At 39.7% G+C, this 25,704-nt stretch overlaps 1 protein-coding gene across 1 annotated transcript; it reads right to left on the bottom strand.

Moving 5' to 3' along the window:
* Nucleotides 1-5,650: 5,650 nt before the first annotated feature.
* LOC126992021 (uncharacterized) lies at nt 5,651-14,080 on the bottom strand. Its single transcript, XM_050850696.1, has 3 exons — nt 13,443-14,080; nt 12,148-12,254; nt 5,651-5,720 (listed from the first exon to the last, which is right to left on the bottom strand). Exons 1-3 carry the CDS (start codon nt 13,884-13,886, stop codon nt 5,651-5,653), a joined length of 621 nt encoding a protein of 206 aa, XP_050706653.1. The 5' UTR covers nt 13,887-14,080.
* Between the last annotated feature and the right edge of the window lie 11,624 nt (nt 14,081-25,704).

Genomic DNA, 25,704 nt, shown 5'->3' with positions numbered 1-25,704 from the left:
CCACAAGCAGTGGTTTGTATATCTCTGCTTACATCACAATAATTAAGTACTCTCCTCACAAATCCTAATAACTCATCCTATAGTATAATCTACTGCAATTCACGGAAACACCAAATCTTACCACACGCAGTGGTTTCCATCTCTGCTTAACATCGCAAACAAATAATCACTATCCTGTCCCACTCACAATCCTACTACACATCTCCTACAATATAATTTCCCGGACAAAACAGTCGGTTTCCCTTAGATTCTCAAATTTCTACTCACGATTAAGATCACAACAGCCATTCTCAGCTGAGTGAGTAGCACGTCTGCTCTTATAGTCCGTGGGCCACCCTCACAAAATAGCTCTAGAAAACAAGTTTCGTCGGGCATATGTCCGCATTGAAATTTTTCACTTGTAATAGGTTGCAGCAATGTTCTCAACACTTTATCCGTAGAGCTTAACCAAAAATACTTGCACATTAACATACAGTGAAAATTCATACATCGGCTTCTTGGTATGTATAAAATAGTATTCCCCACACGTTAAGTGATAGGAAAAGCAACTCTAAACACTTTTCATCTATGGCAATTTGTGTTTAACGCCTTCGTTTTAAAGTTACAGGATGTTTAAATACGAAAATTGATCAATTTCCAGCCTTTGGTCCTGATCTGAAAATAACGGTAGAGACATCAGGATGGTTGCAAATTACTCTAAAATACAAGCCAAACAATTTATATTCAGACAACATTGGGCTAATGTTAACTATTTGACCTATAAAACAGTCATAGTTATGCATGCTGTCATGAAAATACCATTTGCATCGTATTTTTGCTTAAACAAGTTGTACAGCCTAAACAGTTGCCATTAGACAAAGACTGTCTTAATGTAATTTGTTTGTCTTGTAAAGTAGAGTAATTGCAACCATCCTGAAGTCTCTACCATGATATTCAGATCAGGAACAAAGGTTGATTCAATTAATTACAGGATGTTTAAATAAGAAAAATTCATTGAATCCAGTCATTGTTCTAATCTGAAAATCAAGGTAGGGACTTCGGGATGGTTGCAAAGTACTCTACTTTACAAGACAAACAAATTACATTAAGACAGTCTTTGTCTAATGGCAACTGTTTAGGCTGTACAACTTGTTTAAGCAAAAATACGATGCAAATGGTATTTTCATGACAGCATGCATAACTGACTGTTTTATAGGTCAAATAGTTAACATTAGCCCAATGTTGTCTGAATATAAATTGTTTGGCTTGTATTTTAGAGTAATTTGCAACCATCCTGATGTCTCTACCTTTCTTTTCAGATCAGGACCAAAGGCTGGATCAATTTTCGTATTTAAGCATCCTGTAACTTTAAAACGAAGGCGTTAAACACAAATTGCCATAGATGAAAAAGTGCTTAGAGTTGCTTTTCCTATCACTTAACGTGTAGGAATACTATTTTATACATACCAAGAAGTTTTTTTATATTATTATTTCGTAAACGTGCACATATAACTGGTTAAGCTCCTTGAGACTAGCTTCTATGCAATATTACGAAAGTGTACGATATCTGATGGTGGCCCACGGACTAATAGGTAACATTACGTCAATGTGATCCTAAGAAAAGATTTACTACAAACATTTATCCTGTATCATCTCCTTTTGACATTACAGTTGACAGTACAGAAACCCTGCCAATGTATTGCACATAATAATAAAGTCAACATACCTTGGATGAACATGCCCATTTGGCAACATACCATTCCAAATTATCTCACTCTTCACTGGTTTTCCAACTGGTCTTCTTACAACAGCCTCCAGTTTCCATGCTCTTGTAAGTCCATGTCCCTCCTCCCTTGTCACATGTAAATACCTAGGCCTATACTAAATAGCAGAGTCGGTCCACTTTCTGGATGGTACACTACTGTTATTGTCATTATTTCTTCCATCTGTTCGAGAAATTATCTTGCATATATTCGAAAAATGGACATCTGCATACTGTATTTCTTATATATGCTTCATAAATGTATTCAAACTTAAGCTACTGCTGTGGCACCACTTCCAACTTCCCATGCACAGGATAATCAGCACCCAAACCTCCACTGCAGCAGCTATATAGCTACTGTAGGTGTATTCCAGTATCTCACCTCACTTTAGGGACCGTTTCTATTCAATTCATTTCGATACCTGCTCCTAGAAGCTCCCACCAGGGGATGGCCACGGCAGAGGAGCTTCCATCTCTCACTATCTTGACACTCCCTTCTTGCCTGCTCAAGGTTTCTCAAGGATCCTTCACCTCTCTCTCTGACATACTCCTGCACCCTATCCCTCCATTTCACTGGCGGTTTTCCTCTAAAATTCTCTCCCTCTATCTCACTCATATAACCCTCCTGGTCATTTAACCCTCTTCCATTCACTCCATGTGGCCAAACCACTTCAAAGTCTGTCATTTCACTTCTTCTACCACTCCACACTTCTTCCCCACACCCACACGACACATTCCAAAAAGCTCATACACACTCTCATTATACACTTCATCCATTCTACTTACACCACATGCACTCATCAAATAATCCATTTCCACTGCCTGCACTCTGGACCTCTGACTTTCATTCCAGGCCCATGTTTCGCTTGCATATGTGAGGGTTGGTACTTTTACTGTATTTCTCAAGTCCCTCTTTACCGCCATGCTCACACTTCTACCCTTCATGATACGTTCCAAAGACCCTACCACCTTCCTTCCTTGCAGTGCCCTTTCTCTTGTCTCTCCTTCTGTACCACCATGCTTACACATAACTGATCCCAGGTACTTAAATTCATTAACCTCCTCCATTTCCTCATCATTCAAAGTTATTTTACATTCTTTTTCACATTCAATACCCACTCTATATGGGCATACAAAATCCACACCCTCACTTCTACTCCACTCACAAACCATCACTTTACTTTTGTTGACATTTACTTTCAATTTTCTTTTTACATACACTATCAAAGACACTAACCAATTTCTGTAAGTCACTCTCGTTTTCTGCAATGAGCACTGTGTCATCAGCAAATAAAATAGAATTCAGCACCCACTTCCTTCCCTCATTGTACATTTTTACTCCAACTTCCCCAACTTTGCCCTTCACTTCTCTCATAACACCATCCATATAAATATTGAACAACCATGGTGACATTGCACACCTACCTCAAAACAATTTTCTCTCAAAATGTTCACTTGTTTCTTCATTAATTCTGACACATGCAGATGCCGCCTCATAGAATGACTATTGCACTAAACAGTTTTCCTCCCACATCATATACCTTAAGACTTCCCAACCGACTGTGTCATAAGCTTTATCCAAATCCATGAAGGCAGCGTATATATTTTTTATTTTTTATTTTTTTCTATTACCATCCTGAAGGAAAATATTTTTTCCAAACATCCTTTTCCCTTTCTGAAGCCACCTTGTTCTTCACTGATTTTCTCCTCTGTAAGTCGTTGAACCCTCTGTTATGACTTTTCCGTTTACCTTTCCGGGTACACTCAACAGACTTATACCTCTATAGATCCCACAGTCCCCTCTCCTGTCCTTCCCTTTGTAAACTGGAACAATGATGGCTTTTGTCTAGTCTGCTGGCCGTTCCTCTTAGTATCATATTGGTCTTCTCCATATTTAAGCAATCTTCTGTGCTCTACATTCCATCCCCATCATCTAGCTGTTGAATTTCTTCCTCCCCGCTCTCTGATGTTATTTCTTTGAACATGTTCAGGCAGTTACAGCAACCACAGAGACTAGTACAGTGGAGAGATCTTTTACAAGTACATCTCTGTACAGTGCAGCCAGTTTTACACTTGCACTGTACAAATTCAGTTACCTCTCTTGGCATAGCTGTCAAAGTCATCCACTTGATCTTAAGCTTGCCGTTCTCTAATAGCCAGCCATGATGTTCAGGTGTTGGAGCATTTATGCATTTCTGAAGACAACGTCGATATATTGCTGCTTGATAACATGCTCGCAAACAGTGACAATGAAGACTGTCTTGAGTAGGAGGAGAAACTGTACCACATATTTTCTTCTGATAGACTTGTAGCCTGACCTTATCAATGTTTTTTCTGAGTGAAATCCATATAGATGGCATGTGAAGTGTTCAAAGTCATTTTGTAGCTCATCCGATGGTAACCAATCCAAACCAAGTTTTGAGAAGGATGACCTGAATGCTGGATTTTTTCTGAACACAGTCAAGGCTGATGCTTTTCCTTTCCTTTAACAGAGCTGACACTATCACACCCAGTGAAGCAGTGGAATCCAAGAAGGGCATCACATATATCTCTACTGTAAACTGCTTTTACTTTATCAATATTGTACATAAAACCACTTTGACTGGAAGTTTGAATAAAAACACTGGCAGCAATGTTATAAGCACAGGCAATGGCAAGCACAAAACATCTGTATCTGGGCTAAGGATAACTACTGGTGTGTTATGACAGGACTCAGTGGCATGTTTTGCATGTAGCAGCAGTCTGGTATCTGCCTCCTGGTGGTCACACTGAAGATCTGTTAGTGGATGTGTACTAAGTTTTCCACTGTCTTCCTTGATTATATGACAATCAGTACCATGTGCAAAAATAAGTGTTAAATTTCTAACTGAAATTCCATGTCTTGCCACTGCTGAAGCAGATATTTAATGAATGCCTCTTTGTTCTTTCCTGAGGCTAGATACTGATTCCAGTTCTTGGGGACTTTCTGCTTGGCGCTTCTAAGATGGAATGTCTGCACTCCAACACTCTTCATACGGCGGACCTGTTCAAGACTTTTATTGAGATCTCTGGAAATGAATCCCAAACAACATCTACTCTGTTGGCATTTACATGCTTAGCTTTATTTATAATGACTTTAAGGACATATGTGGCCAACTCTCCAAAGGTTTGCGGGATATTCTGTGGTTTTAGCTGCCTTAACACCACCATTCCATCCACTACGAAAGTACAAGAAGTGGGTATATCGCTAGTCATGATATCAGGTATATCCTTGGCAATGAGATGTACTAGATCAGATTTGCAGGTTTTACCAACTGGCCATCTGGTTTTCCGAGAGCTTCAGGTATATTTGTGAGTGTGTGTTTCATTACACTTTCCAGATTCAGTGTTTTTACCTGAGATATTAGCAAGAGTCTCCTTAATACCATATTTTCATTTTCCACAGTTACCTTCTTATCATTGCTGGAATCATTCATCTTCCCTATACAAGTGCTAAAGGTTTTCAACTTTGCTTGCGTGATTGGTTCAAAAACAGATTTCTTCTTTTCTTCCAGTCTTTCCTCAACAAACTGCAGACATCTTTCTTTTCCAATCTGTAGGGCTCTCATCTGATCGTTTTCATTTCTTCTGAGGCATGGAACCCTGAAGACACATTCACTAAATGTTGTACTCTTTCCCTGAATGGATTTATATGATCTGATATATACTCCTTCATGTTTTGCACAATTTCCTCATTCTTAATAGTTGTACCTGGTTCCAGTTCTCTCCTTACATTTTCTTCATGCATAGAATGGCCTGCCATGGTTTCACAGTGACGAGTGAGAGCACCTCGGGCATGGCTTCCCATTATCCACCTCTTCACTGCATTTCTCTTCAGGGAAAAGCCAGTCCATCCAGATTTTGACTTAGAATCTTTGTTTATAGTTTGTTCTATGGCCTGATCACATGCCACTTTGGAAAAGCCATATGAGGATTGCCGCTGAACACTGAACTCTCCAGACTGTAGGTGATCATTAGAATATGGATGCGTTGTAGGGAGGTTAAGCATCTCTTGATGGTACACAGTTAAGTATCTGGCATAATTTAACCGGTCAAATGCAAAAAACCATGGAATCATCTCCCGAACAGATGCGATGTGCAGTGTCCAGTTTCCCTCTCTGGTTGCCCGTATGAAGTTCAACATAACTTGCACCATTTCAAGATAAGATGACCAAAAGTTGCATGTTGGGTACAGTTCATTGAGTTTCAGGTTAAAATGGTTGTATTTTGAGAGGATCTTCTTCAGGGCATAGCCCTGCATTGCCTCGTCAAGTGCCTCTGGCCATCTGTTAATCCAATCCTCTCCCACTTTCCTGTGAATATAAGTACACCAATTACAAGTAAGCCTACTATAATTGGTCTAAATAAGGGTGTCTCACAAATCTGTGAAAGTAACTATACTTGTTGTACAATCCTCTTTGTGTTATTGTATTTGGAGACTGTCCTTAACGAGAAGTGTCTTAACATCTGTCATCTTTCAATCTTCTTTCTGATCACCAGTATAGGTTCCGCAAGGGACGCTGCACTGGTAATCAACTTGTTTTCCTAACTGACTCTCGGTCATCCTCTCTTGGCCATTTCGGTGAAACTTTCGCTGCTGTCTTAGACCAGTGTTTCTTAAACTGGGGTACTGAAAGCAATTTTTGGGGTGCTGGGAAATACTGCATGCGTGACGGTAAAATATCGTTTCTAGCATGGGGTGATCAGTATTGAAGGGATATATATATATATATATATATATATATATATATATATATATATATATATATATATATATATATATATATATATATATATATATATATATATATATATATATATATACAGTAGCAGCTCTATATAACAAACTAATTCAGCCCAGGAGCATTCTGGGAAATAGAAATTTCTGCTAAATTGTGAATCCGTTATGGAACCTTAGATTTTGCTCTCTTTAGTTACCCTTCCGTTATATAGAGGATTTCTCTGCTAAATGCGAATGGAGTTTATTTGACTCACTTTAGCAATTTGTCTTGGAAGTTAGTTGAAAACATTCCATTTAACAGAAAATTCAATAAATAGCTAGAGGTTTTCCGTTATTAACATTTAGGTTTCTTAAATAGAGCTTCTGCTAAACAGAGATACATTTTATAAAGCTACGATATATATATATATATATATATATATATATATATATATATATATATATATATATATATATATATATATATATATATATATATATATATATATATATATATATATATATATATAGAGGAGAGAGAGAGAGAGAGAGAGAGAGAGAGAGAGAGAGAGAGAGAGAGATTGAGATTACTAAAATGTAAAGTGGGGTGCATACGCAGTGGCTGCAGTACTCATCTCCGTTCCATTAGCCCTTTGAGCCTGTGGTGGGTAGAACCCACAGGGTTGGAATGACATCCAGGATTTCCACAGTTGACCTTCCATTTATCAACCAACCCGAAAGGCAGGGATGAACAGCTGGCTGGGCTGTGTGCCGACTGCCCAGGCCGTGATCAAACCTGGGCCTGAAGATTCATAGGCAGGCATGCTGACCACTGCACAACTGAGGAACATCACTTTACTTTATCCTTGTGGTCACAAGATGTTAGCCAAAGTTAGGGGATGCTGGACTGCCCAGACCTCACTACAGGGGAATTGAGGTTGGAAAAGGTTAAGAAACACTGCCTTAGACATATCGAAAGCTTTCAATGGAGTCTGGCACAAGACTTGCTCTCTAAGCTACCCTCTTACACTTTCTATCCTGCTCTCTGTTCTTTCCTTTCTAGTTTCCTCTCAGGCCATTCTATTGCTGCTGTAGTAGACGGTCTTTGTTCTACTCCTAAACCTATTAACAGTGGTGTTCCTCAGGGCTCTGTCCTATCACCCACTCTCTTCCTATTATTCATCAATGATCTTCTTTCCTAAAAACTGTCCTATCCACTCCTATGCTGATGACACCACTCTGTACTATTCCACATCCTCTAACAGACACCCAAATCTACAGAAACTGCAGATATCAAGGAACGAAGCTACAGAACACTTAATCTCAGACCTTCCTATTATTTCTGATTTGAGCAGAAGAAACTTTAGCTTCCTCAAATGCCTTAAAAAAATCAACTTCTTCATCTATCAACTTGACAAAATCTTCCATGCAACTATCCCCTATTCTTCAACAACACACAGCTGTCTCTCTCATCCATACTAAACAGCCTTGGTCTATCCTTGCTTCCTCTAGGTTAGGCGTAATGTACCGTCTCCAGTAATTTTTCTCCTACCATCAATTGCTTACAATATAAAGGTGCCTTGTCTTCCCTTGTATGGAGTATGCATGCCATGTGTGGGGAGGTTCAACCACACAGCTCTTTTGGACAGAGTGGAGTCAAAGGCTTTTCATCTCATCAGATCCCATCCTCGTACTAGCGGTTTTTTACCTTTCATATCTAACCAATGTTGCTTCTCTCTCAATCTTCTATCGCTATTTTTACGCTAACTGCTCTTCTGAACGTGCTAACTGCATGTCTACCCTCCTCCCACGGCCTCGCTGTACACATCTTTCTTCACAAGCTCATTCCTATACTGTCCAAACCCCTTAAGCAAAAGTGAACCAGTACCGTCACTCTTTGTTCCCTCTCACTGGTATACTTTGGGAAAGCATTCATGTCCCTGTATTTCTTCCTGTCTATGACTTGAATGACTTCAAGAAGGGAGTAGCTAGCCAGACACCTCTACAACATACATTGATCTTCCTTTTTTACTTTGACTTTGAGGAACAGCGAGTACTGGGCTTTTTTTCTCTACCTTTTGTTTTTACCCCTTAGCTGCCTCCTTAGATATAAATAATGTGTAGATTATTTTCTTAGGTAGTTTATGGGGGATAGTAGCAAACGCTTCGCTAATGTTTATATTAATGTTACTAGGATTTAAAAGGATTAAATCATCCCCAAAATCAAATCACTTTAAGGGAAATCCTTTCCAGTGAAGTGGTTTGCCCTGTTTCTACGTAACAAAGACCATATGGAAACTAGATGTCTGTGGTGGAGACTCGAATATCTGCCACTTGCACTCCACCATCAGGCGATGTACACACCTTAGCCAAAAGAGCCACCATGGGCATAATGTTTCAAGCAGTGTTACTGAGACACGAACCTGATTTCATCTTGTTCTTCTGGAGGTAGTTCTTCTAGAAATGCTTCCCAACGTAGTCGCTCGAGCTTCAGCGAGAATCTTATGGGCCCTGACAGCACGGTTGTATTGATGGCCATTCATGACGCCACTCAATGAACCCCCAGCCACTGCCCCAGATTCCACCAAGATATCCTCCAAACCGGACTGTGCAAACCGCTTACCTGAAGAAATTTAATTCCAATGTAAATATCGGTACCAATAGTGTGTCAATGTTAATGAATGAGTGAATATACTTAAGTTATGTGTGTAGAATAGAGGATAAGCATGGGCTGTAAAGTTTACATGAAACTGATTAAAGTAGCTACATTAATATTATCCCATATTATATAATAGATCCCATATCCACATAAACTAAAACAGTATACATATAAGGTTTTGCATACCTAATGTAGACAGAAAAGCCATAACAGTGTGGAACTCTCCTAGACGAACCACTATTCTCTCTTGAAATTCTACATCAGCCCACAGTATTTGCTGCACCTTAGCATAGATTGCCTGATCCGCAACAATAACAACTTGTGGGATTTCAAGTTCATTTGCCAATTCCAAGCTTCTATGAAGAATAGTATTTATTGTGGCCATATCTGTTGCATTGCCATCTATTAATGGAAGGTATGTTATCTTACTAACTTGGGGTATGAAGTTTTGAAGTTCAGTATTAAACCCAGTCCAGTTTGGTAAGGGAAGGCTTTCTCTTGTGTCAAGTGTTTTCATTATGTAATAAATGTTATCTTTTAACTGACCTGCTTGCCATTGCAACCTTTCATCAGGAGATTCAATTTTAGTATCAATAATTTCAGGATCCACTTTTCTACGCTTTTGATATGGTAATAAGTGACTGTCCTGTGACTCAAGAGCTCTTTTTCTACTTCTCCTACAATTTAGCTTTATGTTTGGTTGCATGTCTGAATTCTGGATTGCTATTACATTAACAAAATGAGTAGTGTTATGGCCTGAGAAAGTTTCCTCTTGAAAGTCAATGTTGTCCCACACCAATGTTGTGAATTTTTTGGTAATTAATGTGGTAGGAATGGAGCACTGAATTTCAGCAGATGCAATATCTGTGTCAATTCGTTGAACTGTAGTGTGTGACACACTGGCCAAGCCCATTCAAAATGTCGGTAATTCTTTTCGAACCTGTGATATGTCTGACCGACATGCCAAGCATAATGTGTTTTGGTGGAGCATGATCTTTATCTGCCAGTGCCAAAATATCTTGAGCTATAGAGAGAATTTTAATTTTCTTTTCATTAGTTACTTTAACATGGTCAGTGTCAAAATCATCAGTTACATCACATATCCAGGCTATAAAGTTGTACAGTTGAGGTGGTACAATTTCAAAAATTTTGTCTTCTGTCATATCACTTGAAGTCGGAGGCCAAGATGGTGAGAATTTAGAAGCATCATTAATTGAATTTTTTACACTAATTGCAGACAAAAATATATTCCTCCATTGTTCTTCACTTTTAGAGTTGTGTGTTTCAGGCCCACTAATGGCACCAGAACTTAAGGTTGCCTCTTCATCCGAACTCTCAGGTTCTGAATCACTTGATTCACTAGTTGTTTCAACATCATCTTGATCGACAACAATACTTTCACCTGTTTTGCGGGGAAAGTAAGCAATCTGGCTCTTTGATCTGCTTCTGTGCTTTGCAAAGACTATGTTAGGATACAAAGTGACAAGTCTAGACTTTAGGTTGGTTGTTTTATATGTTCTACTCAAGTTAGTTTTATCAACTTGCTTAACTTTTTGCTTAAACAGTTTTTTCAGTTTTTTCACACTCATGACTTGAGATCCTTTTAGCATCCTCTTCTCTATTACATCCTCTACAAACTCTTGAAAGGAATCCTCATAATGCCGGTATCCTGATGTTGATGGAGTAGCCATATTCTGCTGGGACTGGTAACCACCAGAACTTGAGGTCTTCCCAGCTTCATGCATTAAATGTCTATAGCAGGAGTTGTGGTACCTGAGCAAAATCACAAATATTAGCTACTTTATTTGTTGATAAGTCTTTCATAAAAAAAGAAGTCAATGCAGTGTTGAAAGCTATGCAAGGTCCTCTACTTAAAGCTACTTTATATTAGGGAAGGACTTATTTAAAGCTGGCTTACATTAGGGCATGACTCGGAAGTCATTTAGATGATATAGAAAGGGAAATTTCTAATAACTAAGAACAAGTGAATCACACTTCAAGATTAATAAATAGAGTATTTCAGGGCCTAAAGAATAGCTTCATTGAAATATAAGATTTATGTGCTATAATAAACTCGGTTTTACTTTCTACATTTAAAGTCTACCTGTCTACAGAGTAAAATTTAACAGATGAGCAAAAGCTCATGTACATATAAATGATACAGTACCTCTTGATGTTCATAACCTTGCAGCGACAACTTGGGCGTAACATCATCGTGGTTCAACAGGACACACACACACACACACACATATATATATATATATATATATATATATATATATATATATATATATATATATATATATATATATATATATATATATATATATACTTAACCTTAAAGGACGCAGAAAATAATCGTTGTGTCTGCCAGAACTCAAAAACATGCTGATTTTCGTGCTTGTATTTTAAAAAATTAATTTAGCAAATGTTTTAGTTTCTGAATGGCTCTCTGACGGTATATTCAGAATTTTTATTACTATTCCCATACTTCGCCTGCTTAGAAATCAAGGAAAAAATTTTTTTTATTCTTATAGCCTGACCAAAAATATGAAAAGTTGTAGATATCAAGCAAACAGAAATGCTGAATAACTTAAAAAAGGAGAGCAAAATTTCAAAGAAAATGGGACCGTCCGTAGGCGGCACAGGCGTCATTTAGGGTTAATATATATATATATATATATATATATATATATATATATATATATATATATATATATATATATATATATATATATATATATATATATATATATATATATATTTTCAGCTGCCATAGGATGAAAAACATGGGTTAATAAAAATAAATATTACTAACAAAAATAAAGAAATGTTAGTGACTAAGACGAAAACAAATACCAACTTTCTAAGTACTGACAGAAATGGCAACAGTGTTAAGTATGTGTATTCTAAAGCAAAGTATAGACAAACAATACAAACATATAGACAATATATACTCTACAGTAGGCCAGAGTTATTGAATAATTTTGATAACATATTATATCTTACTTGGCTTCCACTGCCAGTAAGTCCTTCTTGTACTGGATTTTCTGCAGTATGTCATGCCTTTGTAACTTTGCTGCTGCCTCGTAGAACTTTTCAGCATTCGGGCCACCCTATAAAAATGCAATCATATTGAAATTAACGTTCCCTTACTTTATCATTACTTTAGTCAAGTTTCTCCTTCCTTATTCTTCATATTCAATGAATGAAAGATGCAAATCTCCTAGGATGTAGGCCTAGGTCAAGGTCTTATTCAAACCTAAGCTTCTTAACATTTAATCGTAGCTTAACTTTCTGGAGAAATTTTACTTTACACACAAATGCACATGCAGTAATGTGAAAATAATCAATCAAAGGAGCATATGGGGGCACATTGTGTCACCTACAATCAGGGTTGGTTGATTACTGATCTAAATCATGGTTTTATCCACAAGATTTCAAAATCAGTGATTTAGATATAATATAGATATAATATATATATATATATATATATATATATATATATATATATATATATATATATATATATATATATATATATATATATATATATATATATATATATATATATATATATATATATATATATATATATATATATATATATATATATATATATATATATATATATATATATATATATATATATATATATATATATATATATATATATATATATATATATATATATATATATATATATATATATATATATATATATATATATATATATATATATATATATATATATATATATATATATATATATATATATATATATATATATATATATATATATATATATATATATATATATATATATATATATATATATATATATATATATATCTATATATACTTACTCTATATGTGACATTGTGTGGAAATGTAGTTCTAGGCATGTACTACAGTAATGGGAGATAATTTGTAGTTTATGTACACTGTTTCTCTTGCTTTCTTTGACTTATTCAGTATTGTTTCCACTGGCGCTTTGTTGATACTGTTCTTTATATGCATTTAATATGGAATGAAACCTAACGGATAGTCTCTTTGGTGTGTTACCTACGGATTATTAATGGGCAACTGATCTCAAGTTCAAGATCAAACATCCTTACACGTAAAACTATATACATTTACACAAAAAATGACACATTGAGGAGCATTGTACAGATTCTGATGATCATGCTGAACAGGATGAAATTGCCAACTGAGAAAACGGCCCTAAAGTAAATAAATACCAGTTTCGCTTGTCAGCTGTCACCCAATTTGCTTGTTTTGTAAAATAATACAAATTTTCTTACCTGCGTTAGTTTCTCCTTTGTTCGTAGGCAAGTAGATTTCGACGTCTTCCACTTGAGCTTCTTGCAGACAATGCATTGTGGAGGTAAAATGCCAGAGGTTCTTCTGTCACAACCAGAATAGGAGGCAGCAATTTGTTGACGATGCTCTCGGTGTGACGATGCTGAATTGGACTCTTCACCTTCTTTCACCTTGTTTTTAGCCTGAACTAATCTCCTTTTATTCACAAACCTATTGAAACACTTGTCGTGAAAGTAGGAGGAGGCAGGCTTAGAAGAGTGGGTCAACAGTCGAAGAGCAATCACTTCCTCCTCTGTACCAGTTCCACACCACTCTTCACACACTTTCAACACTGTTTCCCATCTTACATCACTCAACTGTTTCAATTCACCACAAGTGTCATCGTTTTTGCAATGAATAAGGCACTGAGGATGAGGAGGTTCCATTTTCGAATTCCGAAGTCCAGCTTATTCACCCTGGTGAAGTCCTGTGAGGTGCTCACAGACGTTGTAGCTGGCCCGTCTTCCTCAGGAAGGCACAGGTGAGTGTCTTGGTTGACTCCCGCCGCCGCCAGCAAGGTGGGCAGGTGCCTGATGCACATTCGGTCTCATGTCAAGTACAACAAATGTAAAAATAAACATACAAGTAATTTGTTCTAACAAATTCCCAAAGTCGCAAGGCCATTTCAAAATTATATGGATTATATTTACTAACATTACGGTCTTCTGTATTCTTAAAAAACTAGAATAGTCCCGTGAGTCGAAATATTCATCAGAACGAACAGGCAAGGCGTTTGTTTACAGTTAATATTAAAACCTTATTAGAATAGGTACGTAAATATTTTTTTGTATAAATAAAACTACATATATATGACATACTTTATTTGTGCTTTTTTATTCAATTCAATATTCATTAAAGCATTAAAAAAATTAAAAAATATTGAATTTAATTTAGTCATCCATAAAAGTACATTTTCTTTGGCGCTTTTAAGCATTAGAGAATACCACAAGTTTTGTGGAATACTATCCTATTCATTTAAAAAAATAGATTTTAATATTCTATTATTTAGTAATCGTGCAAGTAAAACTAGTTAAGCTCCTCGAAACTAGCTTCTATGTAATAAAACCTATTATATCCTGAAGAAAACGAGCGCTGCGGAATGATGCCCGACGAAAGTGTAAGATATTCCAGGGTGGCCCACGGACTATTACTACTGATTTCTAGGTCACATGTTTTCTTTGCTTGAGGCGGAACTACATTCTTGGCACGCCTTAATTTTCTACATAACCAGTAGCCAATACTTCCTGTCAACAACCATTGGCTAGCTCATTATGATGTATTGCTTACTTCTGCTGCTATTCGTGATTCACACTTAAGACACTCCCACAGTGACTTCGCTGTTCAGTTATTCGCTTATAGCATGTCGTCACACTGCACGTGACATTTTTGTGTCATCTGAATGGTTATCATTATATTCTTACCACGCATACTGGGTATCTGTTTTCTGTTTCTAGTTCTGGGTATTTTCCGTAACCATCCTTGTAAGTGCTTGTCTTATCATATGTTTAAGGCTTTGTATATCTGACTAATTGCTTTCCTTCCTCTCTATCATATTTACAATTCTTGTCTCCATATCTCCACCCGGTATTTGCCTCTGATTGGGGTCACTATTAATTAACTGTGGTGCTATGGTCATCCTCTGTTTGTTCTTCTGGGTCCTGACACCTCAGGCTAAATCCCTGTCTGCCGCACAGGCTAACTCCCAGCCTGCCTCACAGGCTAACTCCCAGCCTGCCTCACAGGCTAACTCCCAGCCTGCCTCACAGGCTGACTCACAGCCTGCCTCACAGGCTGACTCCCACCTGCCTCACAGGCTGCCTCATAGCTAACTCCCAGCTTGCCCTCACAGGCTAACTCCCCAGCTTGCCTCACAGGCCAACTCCCAGCCCCTGCCCCACATAACGCTTCTCTTCCTGCTTCACAGGATGACAGCAGGTTCCAACCTGTAAGGAATGGAGCCAAACCGAAGCAGGCAACGAAATAATTACTGACCCCCACTACCTTCAGTATGTTTCAGATACTGAGACCCATGGAGGATGAGTTTGAGACTCGCCTAGTTGGGGACTTTATGGTGCGTGGACAGCTGGTTGAGTTATGTGGTCGTTCATCAAACGGCCGCAGAAAACGTTACTGTTATCTAGGTACCAGACTGGATAATGCCGACCGAAACACCGTCTTTTTCATTCACGCGGGCACAAATGACGTAAGGACAACCTGTTCTAGGGAACTACTTGAAAAATACCGCCGCATGATCAAGCAGTATAAACGAAAAATGAATGCTAGTAACATCATAATCTCAGGAATCCTCCCGAGGGTCGGTGCCGAGCCTAACTTTTACAGTAAGGCCTTCAGCACGAACAGACATCAGTCCCTTTGCTCACAAGAAAACGTCCAGTTCGTTAACTTGTGGAACAGTTTTTACTACTATTTGGACTTGTTCCTTGCCGATGGCATCCGCTTAAACCCTGAAGGAGCAGCCCGTTTCGGGAGGCTGCTCTGTGACCAAGTGGCTCTTCGAAAGCCAAAAGCGCCAAGGTGAGAACACCAGCAGCTCCACCGAGAGGGAACATCAACCTGTGCAACCCCGACTCGAATCTCATTAAAGCTTGCATATATAAACGCTCCTAGCCTACGTAACAAATTTGAAGACTAAGAAACATTCGCAGCCACAAATCATTATCACATACTCGAGTCACAGAATCTTGGATAGACACTTCAAATAGAGATTTCATTGCGGAATATAGATTACCGGGATATACGATTGTTAGTAACGAAAGAGAGAACAGACAGGGTGGAGGCGTTATGTCATATATCCACAACTCTCTCCATCCAGTACCCGTGGAAACATATATTATAACCAATGTGGACACGGTCGTCATTGAAATTAAAAATAAGTCTCGTAAAATAATAGTTGGATTAATCTATAGGCCGCCAGGGCAGACTCTTGATATCGACCACGCATTAAGTGAATTAATATTAGTAACAAGTAGCAGTTGCGAGGCAGTAATTGTGGGGAACTTTAACACCCCAGGGAAAAGATGGGGCGAACCGTTGAACTCTCATACAGGGCTCGACCTGTACACAAATTTATTAGAAAGTGATTTACATCAACACGTTCAAGAACCGACTCGGGAAAATAATAGACTTGACCTTATCTTTTCAACGACCGCTGATCTAGTTAACAAAGTATGTGTTGGTGCAGTTTTTAGTTCTAGCAAACACAGAATAATCACATTCAGCATCAAGATGAAAGGAGGTAAAGTAACTGCTATTAAAGAAAAGGTGCCAGATTATCAGAGAGCGAATTATGTAAGACTCTGATCAATCCTAAAGAATTCTGACTGGACTGTAATTTCTATGGAAACAGATACCGATAAATCCTGGGAGGCTTTCACCACAATATTGAACAATGCCATAATCATGCATACCCTAACGTAATAGCCTCTCTCTTAAAAAACGCATATACAGTAAATACATATCAATCCAGAATGAGGCTGACAAACTAGAGATGGACAGAATTTGAAGCGAAAAAAAATAATAAAACGAAACAAGAAAAATCTTAGATAATATATATGGAAACAAGTAAATATAATCCTAAAGATTTTTTAGCAATGTAAATAATAAAAAGTCACTCACTTGTAATATCGAACCGCTTGCTAATGATAATGGTAACCACACGAACGATGAAAATGAAATGGCTACAATCCTAAATAGCTTTTTCGCATCCGTATTTACCGACGAAGATTGTTTATCACCTCAACCGCTGGAGGTTAGAAGGACTGAGAAAATTTCAAATGGCGTGCTTATCGTGAAAGTGACATTTTACGCACAACTGAAAAGATTAAAGTTAGTAAAGCTCTTGGTCCAGACAAAATTACACCTAAAATTTAAAAAGAAATCAAACATCAAATTTGTAAACCGCTCTCTATCTTATGCAATAAATCTTTAACCCGGCAGCGTCGGTGGACCCATTTTGGGGCTTCCGCGAGTCGGTCCGCTGAAACAGCGGAACCAGTTTTGGGCTCGGCTCAAAACGCCTAATTCGAGCGCTAATTGTAGGCGGTGGCGGCAGAGCAACCCACAATGCATAAACTGGGTCATTGTGGTGGTTGATTGATCTTGAGGTGGGCTTATTTGTCATAGGTGGTGCTGTAAGGTCATGGCAGACTGAATTTGCTATCCATACAGTAATCACTTGTCAAATTCTCTAAAGTAGACAGCAAGCGACTGTCTGCTAGATGCCATGTGTCACGAGACTGTTTATTTTGTAACAAAACCACCCAAAAGAATGGAGTTTGAGTATAAGTAAATATTTTTAACGGCTTTATGGTTATGAGAGGAGTACTCTGATTACCATCTATGCTCTTTTCTTAGTCTCAAAATGCAGTGTAATGTTGCCGTTTCTCGGCCACTTCTCGGGTTTCCCATAGCCGACGCCCACGGGTTAACAGCTGGAAACTAGCAAATGTCACACCATTTTTTTAAAAAGGGGGACAAGTCTCATCCAGGAAACTATTGACCAATTAGCCTGACATCGATTGGTTGTAAGTTAATGGAGACTATCATTCGCGACGATACGGTGAAATCTTCTAAGAAAATAATATAATAAATAATTCGCATCATGATTTCCGTAGTAAACGTTCGTGTTTAACTAACTTAATTTTTTTTTCATTATATTTTCGAGGTGTTCGATGAAAGCAGATCAGTAGATATCATATATCTGGATTTTCAAAAGTCATTTGATAAGGTCCCCCACAAACGATTGCTCAGTAAACTATTGCCGCACGGTATCTCAGGTAACAATCACAATTATTGGCCTGTGGACTGGCTCTCTGAGCGGAAACAGAGAGTAGTTTTAAACGGTGTTTCATCTACCTGGCTCGATGTCAGAAGCGGCGTACCTCAAGGATCAGTGTTTGGTCCCATGCTCTTCTTAATAATTATATGTTAATGATATCGATGATGGGTTCACTTACAAAATGAAATTCAGCATTGACAAATGTAAAGTGTTACACATCGGAAACAGTAACAATCGTGTTCAGTACTTAATGAATGATAAGATAAGATAAGATAACTTTATTGTCACATTGAATACGAAATACAACATGAAATTTGCTTTGGCACTGAACTCATCCATGCGCTAAAAATAAATATTTTGCATTAAAGATACTGAAAACAGTACATTATTCACAATATCATACCTTTATACTCTTTACTAGGTTGTATTTATTTGCACAGTTAAGTCCTTAGATGGTTGTACAGTTTTATACTTTTTGGAACAAAATAATGTTTAAATCTACTTGTATATTGCATAGGGAGCGGTAATCTCCTGCCAACAACTTTCTTCAGTAAGTAAAGAAAAGGATCTTGGAATCACTATATCAAGCGATTTAAAGCGCGGTCAGCTTTGTTCAGAGGTAGTTAAAACCGCAAACAAATTGATTGGCTTCATCGGACGAGTCTTTAATAATACATCGGAAAAAGTAATATTAAAACTGTAAAATTCGCTGATTCGACCCCATCTTGAGTACTGAGTACAACTTTTGTTCTCCTTATTACAGAAAAGACGTAGAAAAGTTAGAACGGGTTCAACAGAGAGTAACAAAAATAATTCCTAGTTTGAGAAATTTATCTTATGAACAAAGACTTAAAGAAAAAAAAAAATCAGCCATAGACTCCGTATCCTTGACGGGTGTCGGCGGAGCCGCCTAAATATTAAAAGGGCAAACTCTCAAAAAAAAAAAAAAAAAAAAGGCGTCCTGACTTTATTTTTTTACCTAGCCTCACCAAATTATTTTGCATATAGCCCCTAACTGGTAATGCCCATGGACCCATGAAGTCACATTTTCATTTCAGTTCGTTTTAGTATCAATAATATATATACAAAAAAAAAAAAAAAAAAAATTAAGCACCGCTAAAGCACAACACTATAACATCTCTTTTGCCCGCTCAGTTTCTGCTTTTAAAGCCACTCTTGCCTGAGAGAGAGATTTACATAGATTTACATAGAAAATCAGACCACACAGACCCCATGGTCCAGACTTGGTGGTCTGTCCTTAAACCTAAGTGATTTTACATTAATCAGAAGACTCAAAAACGTTGCATTTCTACTCTAGTTGATATTAAGTTGAAGGAAGTGACGGTCGAGCTTATTTTTGAAGGAGTCAATCCTGTTACACTGGACCACTGATGGTGGAAGCTTATTCCATTCTCGCACTACAACGTTGGTGAAGAAAAATTTGGTGCAGTCTGAATTTACTTGTCTACATTTGAGTTTTACGCCATTGTTCCTCGTGCGCAAAGTGTCATCGATCATATACAATGTTGATCTGTCTACATTCGTGAAACCATTAAGTATTTTAAAACATTCGATCACTTTTCCTCGGAGGCGACGTTTCTCAAGAGAGAACATGTTAAGGGTAGAAAGCCTTTCTTCGTAGGATTTGTTGCGCAAGGAAGGGTTCATTTTCGTTGCCCGACGCTGAACACCTTCTAGTTTAGCAATATCTTTTGCATGGTGGGGAGACCAAAACTGTACCGCATATTCCAAGTGGGGTCTGACTAAACTGTTGTAGAGCGGGAGTATTACATCTTTATTCTTGAATAAAAAGTTTCTTATAATGAAGCCCAACATTCTGTTCGCTTTATTTGCTGCATCGATGCATTGCTGTGAGAATTTGAGGTTTGACGCGATTTTGACCCTCAAGTCTTTGACGCATTGAACGCTTGTGAGTTTAACGCCGCGCATTTCGTATTCGAACTTCTTATTCCTCGTTCCAACTTGAAGGACCTGGCACTTGTCTACGTTAAAGGGCATCTCCCATCTATCCGACCATGCTGAAATTTTGTGCAAATCCTCTTGGAGGCTTTGCCTGTCTTCGTCAGTGAGAACCGAGTTACCAATCTTTGTGTCGTCTGCAAATTTACTAATGCGGTTATTGAGTCCAACATCCACATCGTTGATGTAAATAATGAAGAGCACTGGGCCAAGAACCGAGCCCTGAGGGACGCCACTAGTGACAGGCGCCCACTCTGAGTTAAATCCGTCAATCACTACTCTTTGTTGTCTGTTGCTCAACCAATTCGCGATCCATTGGTTTACTTGACCGTCAATACCTATTTGCTTTAATTTGTAAAGTAATTTATGATGCGGGACTTTATCAAACGCTTTCTGGAAATCAAGATAGACTACGTCCAGTGATTTGGTTACGTCATAAACAATGAAGAGGTCGTTATAAAAGGTTAATAGGTTTGATAGGCAGGATCTTTTGTTTCGGAAGCCATGTTGTGAGTCCCCAATTAATGAGTGGCTTTCAAGGTAACTCACAATTTTGTCTCTAATTATGCCCTCAAGTAGCTTACCTACAACCGAAGATAGACTAATGGGCCTGTAATTACCTGGTACTTTTTTGTCTCCTTTCTTAAAAATCGGTGTCACGTTAGCTTTTTTCCAATCTGAAGGGACGATGCCTTGTCGCAAGAACATATTGAATACGGTTGTGAGGGAGGAGAGTGTTTCGCTCTTTGTTTCTTTCAGTAGAGTTGGATATACTTTGTCAGGTCCAGGACTTTTATTTGTTTTAAGTGATTTGAGGGCTTTAAGGACTTCATCGGGTTTTATTTCAAAGTTAGAGAGAGTATTTGAGACGCGGTCGATTTGTATTCTCAATCTGGTGTTTGAGTTGATTGTCCCACCACTTAGGCTTCCAGTTGGCTGTTGGTCGTCTTCTATGGAATGGTACGCATAAATTCACGGCTCTACTTAAATTTTCTGTGAATGTTTCCCAAGCTTTATTTATATCTTAGGCTGCAGAAATTTCGCTCCAGTCTGCATTCGCTAGAAAATTTCTTAGTTTGTCAAATTCCGCACATCGGTAATCATGTATTCTTTCTTCACTCGTTTTCATGTCCTCTTTGATTTTTATCTTAAACGAAATCATTCGATGATCGCTGTCGCTGAGTTCTGTACCAACATTTAGGTCATTAACTAGGCTTTCTTTAGTTGTGAGAACAAGATCGAATATGTTATATTCGCGATTTGGTTTATTATTTGCGACGCTCTCGATTTGTATTCTTAATTTGGCGTTTGAGATGATTGTTCCACCACTTAGGCTTCCAGTTTGTCAAATTCCGCAGTCTACGTCTATTCCAGTCTACGCGCGACCTTTAGCAGGCTACGCGCGACCTTCACCGGGTTCACATGTGATTTCCTGCCCCGCTGTGTATGGAGCCACCTCGCTTTTTCTCTCCTTTCCTCTGCTTTTGTGGTGTGAGGCGTTCTGCATTTCTGTGAACTGCTGCTGTGCTGGAGGACTACAAAACCAGGAGGATTACCCTGCCTTCAACTACAGACCGTTAAGTGTTATGATTTAGTATTTACCTAGTTAGATAGCGATCCACAGTTACTCCTAGAACAAGTGTATTAAGCTTCCCACAGCTACACTAAATTCAACACTCTTTCACGCTAACCTAGTGCTACGCGGTTTTATATAGCCTTGTGTTTTTTTATATTGCTTTTGTGTTTTTTATATTGCTTTTGTGTTTTTATATTGCTTTTGTGTTTTTATATTGCTTTTGTGTTTTCTATTTCTATTATTAGGATACTTTACTGTGCTGTGATAATAGGACCAGTGAATCAGGCGCGCCAAGCTACGTTAATTTCTAAGTCCACACAAAACACTAGATAATCCACTTTCCCCGCAAACCTAGTGAACACATTTATTATCTTCTTTACGTAAGTGATTTCTCAGTATATTAATATTGGCCTGTGTTTTGTCTTGGTGGTAGTATTAACCGCGCCTTTTTTTAGAGACACACCCTTTTCCCGAGACACCCTTTTCCCCGGGGAATTGACCTGACTGCGACCTGACAGCAGCTGTTGATTTGTTTTCCTAGATACACATTTTTGACCTGACGACCTCACCGCAGCTGCGTACTTGTCTCAACGCGCCAAATTATTTCCGTCTTGCCTCGCCCATATCTTCACCATGACGTCCCTCAAGCGTTGTTCTGGGTGTGGCCTGCGCATGACCAAGCAATACTTTCTGTCCAAGGATGTTTGTAGGTTCTGCGTTAAGACCCAGAAGGATGATCAGAGGATCAAAGAGTTGGAGATTTAGGTTACGTCTCTCGCCGCCCAGGTAGACTTATTAGCTAGTGCAGGAAGCCCCGCCTCCTCCTCCTCTTCCTCTTCCTCCTCGTCCTCCTCCCCTCCAGCAAATGTCTTTTCCCACACAGCGGCCCCTTCCATCCTCCTCCTGCTCTTCCTCGACCGTCTCCGCTCTCCCCGCTTCCCACCCCTCCTTCTCCTCTTCGTCCTCCTACTCCTCGCCTTCCTCTTCCGTTCCCCCTCCTCCTCTCCCTCTTTCTCCTCCTTATCCTCCGCCTCCTCGCTCGTCCCTCCCTCTCACACCTTTCCTTCACCTTCTCTTTCCCCCTCTTCCTCCTCCCTCTCCTCGTCCGTTCCTCCCTCCCCCATCTCGCCCTCCCTTTCTCTTCCTCCTCCTCCTCGCCTTCCTCTTCCGTACCCTCTCTCCCTTTTCCCGCCCACCCTCCTCCTCCGCCTCCTCCACTCCCTCTCCCTCGTTTCCCGGTATGCGGGTGAAGTGTTTTCACCTCAGGGAACTAGACGTCCCTGCCCTGCATAGTCTTAGGTCACCCATGGACAAGGTGTAATACCTGATATGTCTCCCGTGCCAGGGTCACGGTGAAGCCTCTGGGCAGCAGCAGTGGTGGATTGGACTGCAGGCAGAGGATCTCTTTATGAGACAATGGCTGGAGTTCTAGGGTCCTAGTCAGCTGGACCGTGCCTAATTATTTAGGCCTGCGGTGTAGAGGAGTGTGGCGACCTCTACATTAAAAAGCCTCCCTGGGAACCAGTTGCCGGTGTGAGCTCCCGGTCCCTCCCAGCATAACAGTTGGTTCTTGTTTTCTCCTGAAAGAGATGTCTTCCGTGGGCCATTTAAGGTTGTACCTCCCGGCTTCTAGGTGGATTTTCTGAGGGTTTTTCTTACACTCAAGGAATATTTCAGTTTTTTGGTCTCTCAGGAAGTGCGTCTGGTACTCTCTAGAGTTGGTGGAGAACACCTGGTGACAGGTGCCACTGGCCAGGCCTCGAAAGGGTCGCAGAGTTGGGTTAGACGTTTCAGAAAGTGGGAACGAAATGCTGGTTCCTCTCCTTGCCAGCTCTGCTCTGAGTGACTACGCCGGCCCCGTTCTATGGGACAAAACTTCGAGGACAATAGCTGAAAAGCGCCGGGTTGTTAAAGTCTCTCTCGTGATCGAGGCTCAGGACAAGCGATTGGTCTTTGAGGCGTTTTCAAGACCCTGTGGGAGCGAACTCCCAGTGTTGGAGGCATCTAACACAGCAGTATCTAATTTCCATGCATAATTTTTATCCAACTCAATATATGGTCACACTTTAAGTTATTTCGAAAGCGCTTTTAATATTTGCCCAAACTGTTAACTCGCTTAAATTTCTAACAATGCCTTCGAACCTTAAGTGTGACGTCTGTCCCGGACGATTTGCAGCTCAGTTCTTCCAGCTGAGTAAAACTTGCCGCTTCTGCGTTCAAAGATTACAACTTCAGAAGGCTGTGACTGATTGGAAAGTCAAATATAATGATCTTGAAAAGAAATTCGAAGCCCTTCAGGAATTTGTTTCAAATAATGTGGCAGTGACTCCACCATCGATGGTGGAGAGGCCCTCCACCGAGACTGTGCCCTCTCCAGACAAATCTCCTGCTTCACGGGAGGACGTGTTACCTGCCTCAGAGGTTGACTCCAAGCCTGCCTCACAGACTAACCCCCAGCCTGCCTCACAGGCTAACCCCCAGCCTGCCTAACAGGCTAACCCCCAGCCTGCCTAACAGGCTAACCCCCAGCCTGCCTCACAGGCTAACCCCCAGCCTGCCTCACAGGCTAACCCCTAGCCTGCCTCACAGGACAATTGCCAGCCTGCCTCACAGGCTGACCGCCAGCCTGCTTCACAGGCTAACCCCCAGCCTGCTTCACAGGCTAACCCCCAGCCTTCATCACAGGACACCTTCCAGCCTGCCCCACTTAACGCTTCTCTTCTTGCATCACAGGATGTCGGATTCCAACCTGTAAGGAATGGAGCCAAACCGAAGCAGGCAACCAATAATTTACTGACCCCCACTACCTTCAATAGGTTCCAAGTGCTGGCAGACACCATGGAGGATGAGTTTGAGACTTGCCTAGTTGGGGACTCCATGGTGCTGGCCAGCTGGTCGAGTTCTGTGGTCGTTCATCAAACGGCCACAGATAACGTTACTTCTATCCAGGTGCCAGACTGGACGACTTCACCGCAGCGTGCGATGATGTCACGAGAGATGCCGACCGAAACACCCTCTTTGTCATTCACGCGGGGACGAATGACGTAAAGACAACCCGTTCTGAGGAACTGCTTGAGAAATACCGCCGCATGATCAAGCAGTATAAACATAAAAAGGGTGTCAGTAACATCATAATCTCAGGAATCCTCCCGAGGGTCGGTGCCGAATCTAGCTTTTACAGTAAGGCTTTCAGCACAAACAACAGACTTCAGTCCCTTTGCTCACAAGAAAACGTCCAGTTCGCTAACTTGTGGAACAATTTTTACTACGATTCAGACTTGTTCCTTCCTGATGGCATCCACTTAAACCCTGTTGGAGCAGCCCGTTTCGGGAGGCTGCTCTATGACCACCTACTTTCTTCTTCACATCCCTGATCCCTATATCATTCCAGTCCTCTCTCAGGTGTTCTCTCATTTTCCACCTCTCTAACTCTTTCCCCCAGGTGGACTTGTTTCCATTTCCTTGCATTATTTTATTTGTCCATCTTTCCTCGGTACTCTTTTCAACTTTATTTAAGAAACCCAACTTACCCTTTATAATTCTTCCCTTAAACGGGCTCCATCCCATATCCCCCCTGATGGCCTTTACCGATGCGCTCCTAGGAGCTCCTAATCCCCACCTGCCTACCGTGTTCTGAACCTTTTCCAGCTGTGTAATGTCCCCTTCTCTGTAGTGCGTTATTTCTGGTACATAGAGGCAATATGGTAGAGCTACTTCTTTCCACAGACTTCGCCCTACGTCATATTTATTTACTACTCTATTGCCTCCTTTTATTATCATCCCTGACATCCTCCTTGCCTTCCCTTCATTCATTTTCCTCAGTTTCTCACCTCCTATGCCTTCCTTGCTA

Source organism: Eriocheir sinensis, unplaced genomic scaffold, assembly GCF_024679095.1.
Source record: "Eriocheir sinensis breed Jianghai 21 unplaced genomic scaffold, ASM2467909v1 Scaffold385, whole genome shotgun sequence".
In the NCBI taxonomy this organism is placed as follows: Eukaryota; Metazoa; Arthropoda; class Malacostraca; order Decapoda; family Varunidae; genus Eriocheir; species Eriocheir sinensis.
Note: the sequence above shows the minus strand (reverse complement) of the source record. Positions and strands in the feature narration are given on the sequence as shown.

Excerpts from the sequence above, each read along its gene's own strand:
- LOC126992021 (XM_050850696.1), bottom strand. The coding sequence starts at position 13,886 with ATGGAACCTCCTCATCCTCAGTGCCTTATTCATTGCAAAAACGATGAC. Across the intron at positions 12,255-13,442 it reads CAAAGGAGAAACTAACGCAG|GGTGGCCCGAATGCTGAAAA; the intron begins GTAAGAAAATTT and ends GCATTTTTATAG. Across the intron at positions 5,721-12,147 it reads TTACTGGCAGTGGAAGCCAA|TCTGGAGAGTTCAGTGTTCA; the intron begins GTAAGATATAAT and ends GATCACCTACAG.